The following is a 13,275-nucleotide window of genomic DNA, read 5'->3' as shown; positions in this document are numbered from 1 at the left end:
AGCTGGCCGAGGCCGAGCAGCTCCTGCACCAGGCCCTGCGGCGGGCACACCAGCAGGAGAACAGGCAGGCCATCATCTACACCTACAGCATGGTGAGAGCCAGCCTGGGGGCACAGCGGGGCCCGAGGGAGAAAGAAAAGCGGCTGAGGCTCATCCGTGTCACCTCGGTGGGCCTTGAGCACTGTCTGTCTCTTCCAGATGGGGAACGTGGCCTACATGCAGGGACAGCTGGAAAATGTGAGCAACTCTGGGTTTTCCCAATGAATTTTTAGATGTTGACATCTTGTGCACGATGTCAAAGGTGTGGGGTGCTGGCAGAGGCTGCAGACTCAGAGCTCTGGGGCAGAAATGTCCCAGTGCAAAGCAGAATGATCTAACAGAATGATCTAACTCAGGACTGCAGTCCCATGAGCACACCAGGTTAAGATAGATGCTCAGAGGTAAATTTTCAGCTCCAACATGGTGTGCAGGAGAAGGAACACTTCTTTCTGTGAAATGCTGCAGTTGAGCACAGAGGTGGCTCCTCCAAGGAGAATCTGGGAAAGCCCTGAGATCACAGACAGGGTAAAGGCCTGGCTGCTGCTGCAGTGCTCAAGGAGAAACTGAAAGGAGCCACTGGTTCAGTCCCACTGGGCTCTGGTCAGCCTTTCACTTCAAACTGCTCTTGGTGTAGTGTAAATGCAACAAGTTTGAGCCAGGTCCCTCTATGTAGTTTGCCTCTGTTTTGTTTTAAATGCCATCATTTCTCAGTATCCTCTTCAAAATTCTTGTTGCAGGCAGAAAAGCTCTACAAAGCAACGATGAGCTATATGCTTACAGGGGACACAAAGGAGGTATGTTCTGAAACAGGCTCCCAGTGGTACCCTTCTCTTTATTTCTTGTGCTGTAATGCCTCTTACTGGAAATTGGCAATATTTAATGGATGGCAGCACTGGAGGCAACAAGATGGGGATTTTTAAGGTCTAAACTCTCTGACAAAGTAATGTTTCTGTTGTGGAGGTACAAGAAGAGTAACAGTTGCATTGTGTGTCCTCCTGGCAGGATGACAACGCTGTCCTTGAGGTGTCCCTCAAGCTGGCCAGTATCTACGCTGCTCAGAAACAGTGAGTTCCCAGCTGGAGATGTCACCTGCTTTCACCTGAGCTTGCTTTACAGTGCTGCTGGGGTGGCCAAGCAGAGGATCTTCAATGAGGGATCCTTCAGGAACAGAAGGAGCTTTGCTTTGCACTTTGCAGGCACAAATTAGCTGTAGCTGGCTACCAGTTCTGCATCCTGACCTTAGAGGAGAAGATTGCCAAGCAGAAGGACTTGCCTGAGGATGTCTTATCAGGTGGGCAGCTTTGTCTCATCTTTTCTCCATTTCCCTGTCCTTGATGTTATTTCTGTATTCCTAAGCACCATCTTCATGTCAATCCATTCTCTTCCTACTGCCTGAGTTTCCTGCTGTGGTGGGACGGATGCTGGATCCTGTGGCAGTGATCACCTCACTCCTCTCTGTTTGCAGCTGAAGAAAAGGCCAACACCCAGCTCCTGCTTGGGATGAGCCTGGACTCCTACGGCCGCTACCTCCTGAACATCAACGAGCTCCCAGCAGCACAGAAAATGTATGAGAAGGCTCTGCAGATATCAAGTGATGTTCAGGGAGAGAGACATCCACAGGTGATTTGTACAGCAGTAGGGCTTCAGGCAAGGAAAGGCTGATCTGGAGGGAATGAGGCAGCCTTGGAGCAGCTCTGCTGCCATCAGACATCACCACTACCTGAAGCTGTTTTCCTGCCAGGAAGGACAAGCATGCAAACACAGAAATACAGGACACTTCCTTACTGAATACTTCTCTGGGAAATACTTCTTTAACTGGTGTGGCAGGGGATGAATGTGGTGCTTGTGCTGCCCCAGAGTGCTCCACAAGCTTCCCTTTTCCCTCCTGGTGCAGAGTGTGGTGCTGCTGAGTGACCTGGCCATGGTGCTGGACGCTCAGGGATGCTACGAGGAGGCGCTGGCCTACAGCAGGAGGGCAGCAGAGCTGGCACGGGACACACAGCACCCCGAGGAGCACATGGTGCTCAACAACCTGGCAGCAATCCTCATGCACAAAGGTCAGTGAATACGTGCCCAGCCTGGCACTGAGCTGGTGCTGGCTGCAGAGATCTGGATCTGTGTTGTAGGGCTGAACTACAGTGCTGGTTTGGGGTAGTTTTAGTTTAAGCAGTAGGTCTGACTTTGAACTGATTTCACAAACTGTCCCAAAAGGTTTCCAGGGGATCTTGTTTCCCATGTCCTTTGTGTCCTGTAACTTTTCCAAAAGGACAGAAGACATGCATGAGATTTGTTTCTGTGAGATTTTAATGCTGAAGCAGCACCAGGTCCCATCATCACTGCTGCTCTCCAGCTCTCAGAGTTGGCAACCTGGCAGGATGTTTTCTGAGCCTCCCTAGATCTTAATGTGTTCCAAGCAGTCCTTGTCCTTTGCATATGATGAGCATCAGGAGGGGGCTCTGAAAATGGGTGATGAAACTGGGTAGCCAAGCCTCTTTTCCCTCTTGCTACAGAAGATTTCCTGCAAGCAAAACAAGTGTACAAAGAAGCTCTCAAGCAGGCACAGCAGAAGGGAGATGCTGCTTCTGTCCAGCATATCCAGGAGGAACTGGCTGAGCTGGCCAAGAGGAGAAAGGGCTCCAAATAAGTTTGGGCACAGGGTCCAACCTTGAGGTGACTGAAGGCAGTGAGGGTTGCTCAGCACAGGCAGCCTGGGAGCAGCTTGTCTCTCCAGAGAAACAGCAATGAAGAGTTTCAGCACTGCTCAAGAGGAAGGGCTGCCACTGCCTAACAGCCCAAAATAAAGGTGTGAAATCTTAACTGTGTGAATTTGTGGTGTAGTCTGTGGTTTGACTGACCTACTGTGCTAAGTGATTTAATTTTGGCTGCTTAAGTGCACGTCTGGTCTGGTATTAATAGTGTGTTAGTGTCAGTTTGTTACTCCTGCCTGCCCACACAAGTGTTCAGGTTCAAAACCTGGTCTTGAAAAGGAACAGGCAGGAATTGTCTCACTCTTTACCACAGAAGTACAGGGGCTGTACTTTTAGCAGTGCTGCAGTTCAGTGTGTTTGAACTGCTGCAGAGCATCTCCCAGGCTGTACCTGCCCTGCAACACAGCTGCAGCTCCCTGTCCTGGGCCAACAGCTTGCCTGAAGATCAACATATTCCTTAATTTCTTCTCATTTCTTCTTTTATCCAAAGATAGTTGTCCTCTCAGAGGAGGGGTGAGGCTGTTAGCACATGGAGTGCCAGAGTTGTCTTCTCTCTTGGATAGGTCAGTGCTTGAATGCTGAGGCTTCCTGTTGGAAAAGATGCTGTGTACAAACTGAGCTTTGTCAGCTACGTGCCTTCATGTGAAACAAGTATCAACAGCTGCTTTGAATTTCTCAACAGAAATTTCTCAGAATTTCTCAGTTCTGCCCTGCCAGGAAGCCTGATGTTAAAGAAAGAGGAGAATTAAACCAGAAATCACCAAATCCATATTTAGTTAGGATAGTAGAACTAATTCTGTCACTATTTTAACCTCTCAGTTGTCAGAACTGCAGCTGGTTGGTACAACCCTCAATGTAATTACATCATTATTAATTTACTTACAGTAGCAGCTTCATCTCTGAGCTAAGAGGAGGCACACAGGTTTTCTAGAGCAGAAGTTCATTGAAGCTGGAAAACTTCAGTCACATACAGAGCTTTGTTCTCAGCAAGCTAGGAAATAAAAATAGGGTTGTACTGACAGAAAGGCTCTGGCACATTAGAGCCAACCTTCCCTCAAGTGCTGGGTTTGGGGTTTGAAGCAGCAGAGCTTGGAGGGCAGCAGTGTCACCTGGAAGCCTGCAGCACCCTGGGAGCAGGGTCTTGCCTGATGCTGCAAAACAAAAGGGAGACACAGGAAGAGCAAGTGGAGAACTGATCCCCTTTATTGATTGGTCTGAATCCAGAAGTCACTGTCTAGTGAAGACATTGTGTGGAAATTATGATGCATGGGTTTTTCAAGTCTTAAATGATTTCATATCAGAATCACGAACCATATCAAGATGAAAGCATTGTGAAAGCACTGATCAGAAATCAGGTAAAAATTTGTAGTAAACTACACTTTGTAAACATGACTTACAAACACCTTCCTGTTTGAAACAGGGCAGATGTAATTCCATACTTGAAGATTACTGGAATTGTGGTAAACCCTAACTTAGGCTCTGGAGAGGTTTTTACTCTGGAGAAGTTAAAACTCGGATAACAAACAAAAAAAAAGCAGCAACATTTTATGTGCAAATGCCACTCAAACTGTATCTTAGGAGATTGTGACTATCCTACTTTGGATATCTTGCTGCTGCTGCAGCAGTAACATGAAGCTTTGCAATGAACATGCTATACTTACTGTACAGGTAGCAAAGACATTTGTCTGTACATGCCTCTTTCACATTGTATTTGTTACACTAAGAAAGTGAGAACAAGTGAGTTTAAGAATGGAATATAACTCTCCACTCGAAATTTAAATCTACAAAAAGGGCAGATCAACTCATTTTCCAGTATATGTTGCTGTGGGAACCAAAAAAGAAAGTTAAAGTAAGAGCACAGGTCTACAAACAGGATGAAAACTTCACTGCTTCAAGCCAGAAGGGTAAAGAAGGGGAGGGTGAGAGAAATCTTTCTCAGAGAAAGACTGCAAGGAGATTTAAGACTGCCAACGGATCTACTGGGATGCAGTGTTTAAAAAAAGTAGCAAAATAGTTGTGTATTTTCAACAGTGTCAAGTTTCCAAATGAGTTCCTTTGGAATTTTTTTCCCACACTTGGGGCAAAAAGGCTTTCCTTAAAGGACTGAAAATAAATTTGCTATTGATAAATAGTTCTGTGCTTCTTCCTGTTTGTAAGTGGACCATGGCAGTCCCTGGGCTGCAGAGCTCACAGGACTCGAGGTTACACACTGCATTACACCTTCCATACAACGCATCACAAATACAGCAAAACCCAAAATATTTCTCACTGGAAATAACTCCAAGGCAAAGACCCTGTTGATCAATGAGATGCAAAAGCAGTTTGGAATCTGACAGACCACGCCACCCCCCAGCTCAGTGCTATCTGTGAATCAGTCCTTCTACCCCAGAAGATGTGAATTCACTTCCTGAGGTCAGTGCAGCATAAAATGAAGATGCTTTTGGAGATGGATGTCAGGACAGCCTGTGCCATCACTGCCCAGATGGATGGATGTGTACATGAGCTACAAGCACATCATAGCAAGCATTGATAGATGAACGATTCAGGAGACTCTCCTAGTACCATATACAATTTAAAAATAAAAATCACCCTAACAAGTATTGCACACTTCAGGAGTTAAGCCAAGCATTTGTAAGGATTTCCACCAAAGGCTTGCTTAGAGGGACAGGGACTGGGACGCAGACTTCAAAATAATTATTACATAAAGATTTTTAAATCAGATTGGAGGAAGGAAAAAAAATCACAGTACCTATTTCAAACTGGTTGTAACAGAAGCCAAGTAGTTGACTCGTGTGTTGCTCAATTATTCTATAAAAGCACTTTGTTTTATTTAAACTTGGGATGTGGAGCTTTTTCTTCTTAAAGGATTTATCAACCCACCCAGAGCCTCTGTTCAGAAAAGCCATTTGCTGTGGTTAAATATGACAGTAAAATTTAGTAACCTGTTTTGACTGCATACAATGCAGAAACAGAGAACACTAAGAATAGGCTTTTAGGGCACAGTTAAAATTCCCAGTGTGCATAACAGTGAGGTATGCCTCCAGAAGCTGTTCTTTTTTTGTTTCTTTAACCTTTTAAAAATGAACCATAACATACCCATGCAATAATATTTCTGCAGTGTTGCTAAATAAAACCAACTGCACCAAAAATTTACAATGTGGCAGAATTTCAAATCCCAAAGAAATATATCATCTTATTCCAGCAAACTGGAGTTATGTTAATGTACAGAATTCACTAAGGGGTCAGTCTTAAAAATCAACATTTTCACAAGAGCTTGAACACCACTGAGAAAGTGTGTCTAGGGAAAAAAAAAATTATATAAAAGCACAATGCCTGCAGGAAGTGGCACGGCATTAAATGGGCAATGATGGTTGGGAGGTTGGGGTTCTGGTTAGGTTAGGCTGAGAGGGAGGCTAGGGTTATGAAGAGTATTCTACACTGGAGAAAATGCTTAAAAAAAATTACAAAATGACCCCCAAAGTTTAGGCAATGATTTGAACATAAGTACACCAGATACTATAGCAAGGGAAAAAACACTGCAAAAAGTACTCTCTATTTACAGAAGAATGATTTAAAAGACATTATGGTTTTCTTTACAAATAGATGTAGAGCAGGAATAGTCCACATTTTTAAAAACTCTTTACATATTTATCTTTAGTAAGTCAACCTTCTCGACCACAATCCTCCAACACACACAGCCTGTGCAGAAGGCATTTCACGGACTCTCCAGCAATTCTTCATTGTGTGGCCCTTGCTCTCTTGGAAAGTCTCTGTGGGCTCAAGTCAAAAATAGATTTCTTTTTTTGACCCGCAAATTAAAAAAAAAAAAAAATCTGCATAGTTCAGTCATCACTGTCAGACAGAGTCTCATATTGTGCTGAAAGCAGTGGTGCAGGCTCTCGCTCCCAGATCCTGTTCTGTGGGTGAGTGGTTGCTTGGCTCATGGATGGGGGGGCACAGGCGATGGAGGTCGGGGGGGTGCTGCTCAGCATCCTCATGGTCAGAGGGTTGTATGGAAACTGGGTGGAACCTGCATCAAAAGGCAAAAACATGAGCTGTTCTGAGAGATCTGTGTTGGCCCGGGTTGTGACAATTAGCAGAAAATCCACTGCAGAAAACCCCCAATGCTGGGAGCTTCTGGCCAATATCCAGCGTTACAGTGCAACATCTGAGACTGCAAACACCTCTGAAAGAAGCCCCTTCCTCACCTGTTGATGAAGGCCTGTCTTCCCAGGCCCACACTGGAGTCTGTCTGTGGTAGTCCCCTTCTGAATGTACAGATGAGACAGAAGAAGGTCTTTCAGTTCCCAAATATCCCTGCCCAGGAATTGGAGACTTTGACTTCCTACTGTTTGACTTGCCAATGAGCTTCTGCTTGCTGACTGCCCCACCTGGCAACAGAAGGGACAGATATCACCAACCACATTTTAGCCTCTGTGTGTTTGTTTCTAGAAATTATCAGGTAGTACTGAGAAGCTTTAGGTATCCAATACACCCTGTTCTCCTTTTCCTGTTCCATCAGTGTTCCTGGAAAAGCCAGGACGATAAATGCAAACACCACCTCTGCCAATTACAGAGGAAAGACAGTGATTTTCAGTGATACCACATTATTCAAATGCTTGATTTATTTATTTTCCTTGAGGCCCTGGGACATTTGGGAGCTGCAATACCTGAATTTGGAGATGGATTGGCTTCTTCCCTCCGTGTCTCGTTAGTCGCCGGTACCGCGGCCCCGGAGCTGCCCGGAGCCACGGCGAGAGGCTGGGACATGACCACCCCGTGCTCCTCACTCTTGTCATCAAAGTTCCCCATCAGTGCTTTCCTAATAATGTCTTCCAGACCCAGATTACTGGCAGGATCTGCAAAGGAGTGACCCCTAGAACTGACTGCACCTGGGAGAGAAGAGAAAACACAGGGAAAGGTGGGAAGAGAAGTAAAAAGTGTATCTCGGAGAAATTACAAAGGGGTGTGGGGAAAGATTTGGCCATTTTGCTTTGCCTTATGATGCAGGAAATAAGTTTTCATGTAGAATATTAGCTTTTAAATCTGCACCATTTCCCTCTTTTACTGAACTCCCCAAAGAGTATAAATTGAAGATATTAAAGACATTACATTTTTCTGGAACATATGTTGTTTCTTTTATCGAAGAACTTACCTGAGGTAGTGACTGCTGGCAAATTGAATATTTCAGTCCCTGGCTGAGCAGTTGCTGCAATTAAAACACAACATTTCACTAAATTTTTCAGTACTGATGATCCCTAAGTGATCAGCAGTAGCCCTACTGCACAAAAAAAAAAAGCTCTAGTATCATATTCCACAATGTCAGTGTTCATTACTAGAATTATATTAAAATGCTGTTTAAGAGACATAATCATAAAGGCCAAGAAACCACAAACTATTTAGTCTGAAAACACCTTTCCAAATAGGAAAATGTGTAGTATTGATAAAAAGCAAATTATAGACACAGTTAGTTAGAATAATGTCAAGTTTTAGCAACTCTCTCATTAATTATGTGGTTTTCACCTCTTAAATTAAGTGTTAAAATGATGCGACAGTCCTACATACAACAGTATATAAAAAAAAATCTAACCTTCTAGTTCTATGGTCATAAATTATGATATGTGTTTTATATTAATAGATTTATATTAATTTGTATTATTTGATCATATTTAGGTCAGGACATCTGCAGGTGGAAGTCACATGAAGCTTAAGCTGGAAAAATTGAGTGAAAAGGCAAGTCCTGCATACCCATGTCAGAGTCACCTCCACCAGATGAGTTCAGCTTTCGAAATATCTCCTGTTTCTTGGATTTTACCATTGGTGAAGTGTTCTCAAGTTTGGTGAAAAACGAAGGCAGGTAACTGATACTGCCTGGAGAGCGAGAGTCAGTCCTGCCAAGACCAACACGTGTCAAAGAGACAGAACTTGTAAGATGCACATTTAAATCTTCCCAAAAGCAGTCAGGCAGAAACCACCAACAGTCATATGAACACTGGGGGGCTCAATAATAACTGAGTTTGCTTAAGCAGCAGCAATCTGACAAATAAGCTTGAATTAAAAAACAAAACAAGTTCGTACATAAATTAAAAAATAATGCAAAAATGAAGTAAAAAACAATCTAGATTTCCTAGCCCAAGATGCTTAAATTTCTAAAAAGTGCAATATCCCCTGCCATGTTCCTGGCAATCCCTTTGCATCTACCTAACATCCATCATGGACTGTGACAGCCCTGCAGCAACTGCAGTGAAAAACCCCAATAAAATTAGAATCAGTTTCATGAGCATGAGGCTTAAATCAGTACTTTGGGTGCTCTTCCTTCCTCAGCAGGGCAAATACAGGAGCACCCACTCCAGTGTGCATTTCCCACACATTTGCAGACACCAGCACTGCCAGGGAGCCCATGAAGGTTCTGTGCAGTTTTGTGGTGCAGATCTGACAGACTGGGACAGGGCTGCCCATGCATGGACACCCCATTTCACTCCTCCTGGAACCTCCTTAGCTTAGTGATATTTCAAGTGATTAACTGCTCCAGCACCACAAGTACTGGAAGCCTGGGTTCCTCCCCTCTCCACCAGGAATCCAACCAGGCAGGAGAAGAGTGAATGATTTAATAAAATCTGTGACCTTTCTCAAAACTCACTTCAGTTTTACAGAACTGGCAACCACGAGGAGTTTCACTCTAACGTTCTCTCAGATGTGACACAGAACACTCTGCTTGCACCAAGAAACTTAAGACAGAGCACCAACATGTGACCTTTCCCTCAGCCTTCCCAAAGCACCTCCCAAATTGCAAGTTTTGGATGTTAGTGCAGAAGGATTGACAGTGATTAACAACTGGCCTGTGGCACCAGAGGAAGGTCAGTTGAATTGCTCTTTAATAAAGGCACAGTTTGCAGCATAAAGATTCAGAATTATGTTTTTAAAAGTCAGTTTTACACCTACCTCTGTTCAGTAGGCTCAGTTCTTTGGGAAAGCAAAAGAACATTTTCCTGTTTCTCATGTACAAGCGGGACCTGAGGTGGCGAGATTGGCTCGTAGGGCTCTGAGGGGACATGACTCCTCTCTGGAGATTTTCCAGGCCTACATCCATGATTCAGAGACAGATAATTACTCTCAATGCATGTACAGCAGTAGTTAACTCATGTAATTTTACAGTTCCTACATAACTGCTTACGTGTAGTTACATGTTACATGCTTTAGTAAGCTTGGTGATCTTAAAAAGATGACAATGCATTGTCCATAACAACTCTGGTAAATTTTAGGTTATTAAATGTTTTCAGCCCTCTAAAGACTAGAAATTAAGATAAGTAGCAAAGGGAAAACAGCTATAAGTTATGTTATGGAGCCAAGTAATTGGTGAAAGAGTAGGACACAGACTTTGCCTAAAAATAAGATCAAAAGGCACCTATACTTCCAATCTCCACCAAGATTACTGCACTATTTTATATCAATATCATATCTGGGCATCAATTAAACTTGCAGTTAGACTGAATGCGTGGATTACCTTCCCCTGGCCTTGTCAGAGAGGTTCTCAGGGGACACTCTGGCCCCTGGCCGCTGGTGGTGCACGGGCTGTGGCTGTGCCTCAGGGCTGTAGCGGCTCGAGGTCTTTGCCCGGCCAGAAGCAGGAGCTGGAGCAGGGCTGGAATTCTGGAATGTAGTGGTGGGAGGCTGCAAAGAGGCCTGAGAAGCTGCTTGGTTTCTAGCAAAGTCTTGTGTGATAATTTGCTGGATGTCACCAAAAGAAACAGAAAAGAGATTTTGATTAGACATTGGCCACAGTTTAGGTATTCATGAACTAGATGAGGCTGACAGCAATGAATGAGGTTACAAATTCAGATACAACGTTTTGTAATATTCCCAAATAAAAGCCATAATTATAAAACCTACACAGATGTGATCAGCAAGGGTGATGAGCCGATGGGTCCTGGGCACGTGTGCCATCCCCTCTGCCTGGGAAGAGGGAGGTGGAGGTTGCTGGGGTGAGGGGGGCTCCTGTTGTGTCCTGTAGCGGTGAATGGGGCCCTCGTACGGCCTGTTGGGGTCAGCTGCTTGAAACAGAAAAGGTCACTCTGTTAAGCTTCAAGGCTTGAAACTTCTGTGCTTACAAATCTAAAAAAGGTGACTGTGAGAATATTTCCACGTGTAGATGAACTTACTCTCTGCTTGGCTTGGTTTGGGTGTCTCTTGTTGATAGGGCTGCAGCTTTTCTTGAGCAGGTACAGGTGAATTTGCAGGGCTGATCACCTCAATGGCATCTCCAGGAGCTTCATATCGGTGTGAGGACACTGAATATCAAGCAAAGGTTGTGGAATAAGATGTAAATACAACAGAAAATTTTTGTTGCCTATACTTAGCAACACCAGTGCTTCCAGTAATATGGCACCAGTGAATGAAAGTCAAAACACAGTTGCCTTCTCATGATAACCATGGTGATACAAATACTTCCATGAAACAGCGTTCCAACATAAACCAAGTAATTTTCAGTTTCCTGACTTCTGAAAAGGCTACTCTTATGATCCTGCATTCATGCTGTAGCACGGAATCTGAATAAAGCAAACAACTCTGATTTTGCAAGAGTAACTATATGCAAAAACTGTATTTGTTTATCAAATGTTTCTGCTTTGCAGAGCTGAATATTTTATCATTAAACATCTGAATCATTTCACATCATTTCCCTAAAGGCTAAGACAGACAGCAAAGAAGTAGAGAGTTACTAAGATACGTACAACTACTGGAAGAATCTGAACTTTGAGAGCCCCTATCTCGAGCATCCTTGTCTGAAGCAATCTGGCGAGTGATGATCACATCTATGAAGTTAGCAGCAGTAATTGTGGTCTTTCCTCGAGTTCTCAGCTCTTCCTCGTACCTGGATTTAGGAGGAGGTCCTTTCTCTTTACCAGCCTCTGAATAGACTACTGATGAAGTCTGTCCCTGGGACTTGCCACCAGAGTAATTGGCAGATGTATAGGGGCACTGCACAGGCCTCTTTTCTACCTCCAGGGTCTTCTGATCCATCTGCTGCTGGTCAGTAACCACAGCTGACCTGCGGCCCATGTTCTCTTCTATCCTGGCTCCTTCATGCTTGTTCTCCTTTGCTTTGGCAACTTCCATCTGAGGAGCAGAGGCTGCAGCATCCACGAGGGCTGCCAGGGCATCAGCAGCAGTGTTGTAACGGGAAGCTGGCAAGCCTTGAGTGATAGAGGGAGCTCCAGGGGTGAGCTGCCTGTGGGCAAACATTGAATAGCCTCAATGGAAAGAACTAGAGCCATGAACACAATAAAGCAAAGCTTTTCTGACTCTAATTTCTACCCAATATGCGCTGATGAAAGTGCTCTGATATGTCCAATAATCCACTACACTTTATACAGTGAATTATCATTAACCCTAAATGCACTTTTTAATAAGCTGAAATATTAGAACAGATATCTGTGCCACATTAACTTCTAAAACATACATGATACGTAGCTGAGCAGCAGGATCCAAAGGTGTGATTACACTTGTCCCATTGGTTCCTTGGAATATACTTGGCCTTTGCTGCAGAATGTTTTCCTGGCTTCTGACAGAGGGGGATGGGGACCGGACGTATCCGTGACTGCCGGGTCTGCCAGGCTGCTCTGCACCTGCAGGACAGAGTGGAGGGGAACAAACCAAAATCAATTATTACTCTTACAACAGTGTAGCACTGTAAATAATGCTCCCACATCCCTTCCCAGTTGTTTCCACCACTCTGGATACTCTTATAACAATGCAGGACTATGTATCAATGCTGCCTCCTCCACATCCCTTCCCAGCTGTCTCCACCGCTCTGGATGTCATGGTATGTATTAAAGATTTAAATCTGTTCAAAATGCTCTACATGACATGCAAGCTGTGCCAGTGACAATGAGGATTCACTCCTCTTTAGGTGCTACATTGCTTGGAGAGAAAGTTGCACAAGTTGCAATTATGACCAGAACTGCTGGGCAACAGGAACTTGCCTGAAGTGTAAAGCAAACTGTAAATAGTATTTGCTAACAGTGACTGCATAAAATGAGCAGTTACAATGTACAAGACAAGTGATCCACGTGTATCCATGTGCCCTCACCTGGTCGGAGATAAAGTTCAGCAGGGAAGGAGGTGATTCTCTCCCTCTCTCGTTCTCGTTCTCTTTCCCGCTCTCGTTCACGTTCCCTCTCCCTTTCCCGCTCCTTCTCCCTTTCCCTTTCCCGTTCCCTTTCAGCATTTGCGGCTGCAGAAGCTGCCAGGTGTGTGGGGTGTCCTGGAAGGTCCACAAGGTAAAATGAAGGAGCAAAAAAAATTACCTAAGTGAAGCATGGCAATTGAAACCCTTGCCTATATATTTTGCCATACACTTGCAGCAAAATTTCCCAAATACATTTTGATTCCACTCAAGACTATTCACTTATCTAGGAAGACAAAAGCTTAACATAGAGTGACAGTGGAAGGCTCAAAAGCCTTTTACTGAAGTGGTTGCTAAACAGTTAGAAACTACACAGCTCATAGACCCCAATTCTACCCTTCAACA

General features: G+C 44.2%; 2 protein-coding genes across 4 annotated transcripts in view; one reads left to right on the top strand and one right to left on the bottom strand.

Annotated features, from left to right (window-relative positions):
- Positions 1–2,856, top strand: part of TTC19 (tetratricopeptide repeat domain 19) — a 3,800-nt gene extending 944 nt beyond the window's left edge. The window contains exons 2-9 of the mRNA XM_005424488.1: positions 3–92; positions 199–237; positions 777–833; positions 1,042–1,103; positions 1,236–1,330; positions 1,505–1,659; positions 1,934–2,096; positions 2,550–2,856. Coding sequence (XP_005424545.1) covers positions 3–92; positions 199–237; positions 777–833; positions 1,042–1,103; positions 1,236–1,330; positions 1,505–1,659; positions 1,934–2,096; positions 2,550–2,683 — 795 coding nt within the window. The 3' untranslated portion in view covers positions 2,684–2,856. The remainder of the gene's footprint in view (positions 1–2; positions 93–198; positions 238–776; positions 834–1,041; positions 1,104–1,235; positions 1,331–1,504; positions 1,660–1,933; positions 2,097–2,549) is intronic.
- A 1,076-nt stretch (positions 2,857–3,932) lies between these two features.
- NCOR1 (nuclear receptor corepressor 1) overlaps positions 3,933–13,275 on the bottom strand; it is a 55,057-nt gene continuing 45,714 nt past the window's right edge. Inside the window, exons 36-47 of one of the 3 annotated variants that reach the window (XM_031059813.1) lie at positions 12,835–13,008; positions 12,205–12,370; positions 11,477–11,973; positions 10,907–11,035; positions 10,638–10,798; positions 10,252–10,475; positions 9,690–9,827; positions 8,496–8,638; positions 7,903–7,956; positions 7,418–7,639; positions 6,956–7,138; positions 3,933–6,777 (exon numbers count right to left, since the gene is read on the bottom strand). In XM_031059813.1, coding sequence (XP_030915673.1) covers positions 6,590–6,777; positions 6,956–7,138; positions 7,418–7,639; positions 7,903–7,956; positions 8,496–8,638; positions 9,690–9,827; positions 10,252–10,475; positions 10,638–10,798; positions 10,907–11,035; positions 11,477–11,973; positions 12,205–12,370; positions 12,835–13,008 — 2,279 coding nt within the window. In that variant the 3' untranslated portion in view covers positions 3,933–6,589. Of the gene's footprint in view, positions 6,778–6,955; positions 7,139–7,417; positions 7,640–7,902; positions 7,957–8,495; positions 8,639–9,689; positions 9,828–10,251; positions 10,476–10,637; positions 10,799–10,906; positions 11,036–11,476; positions 11,974–12,204; positions 12,371–12,834; positions 13,009–13,275 lie in introns of those variants that run through there. The other 2 variants (XM_014308390.2, XM_031059814.1) reach the window with 2 other exon arrangements.

Source organism: Geospiza fortis, unplaced genomic scaffold (assembly GCF_000277835.1).
Source record: "Geospiza fortis unplaced genomic scaffold, GeoFor_1.0 scaffold538, whole genome shotgun sequence".
NCBI lineage: Eukaryota > Metazoa > Chordata > Aves > Passeriformes > Thraupidae > Geospiza > Geospiza fortis.
Note: the sequence above shows the minus strand (reverse complement) of the source record. Positions and strands in the feature narration are given on the sequence as shown.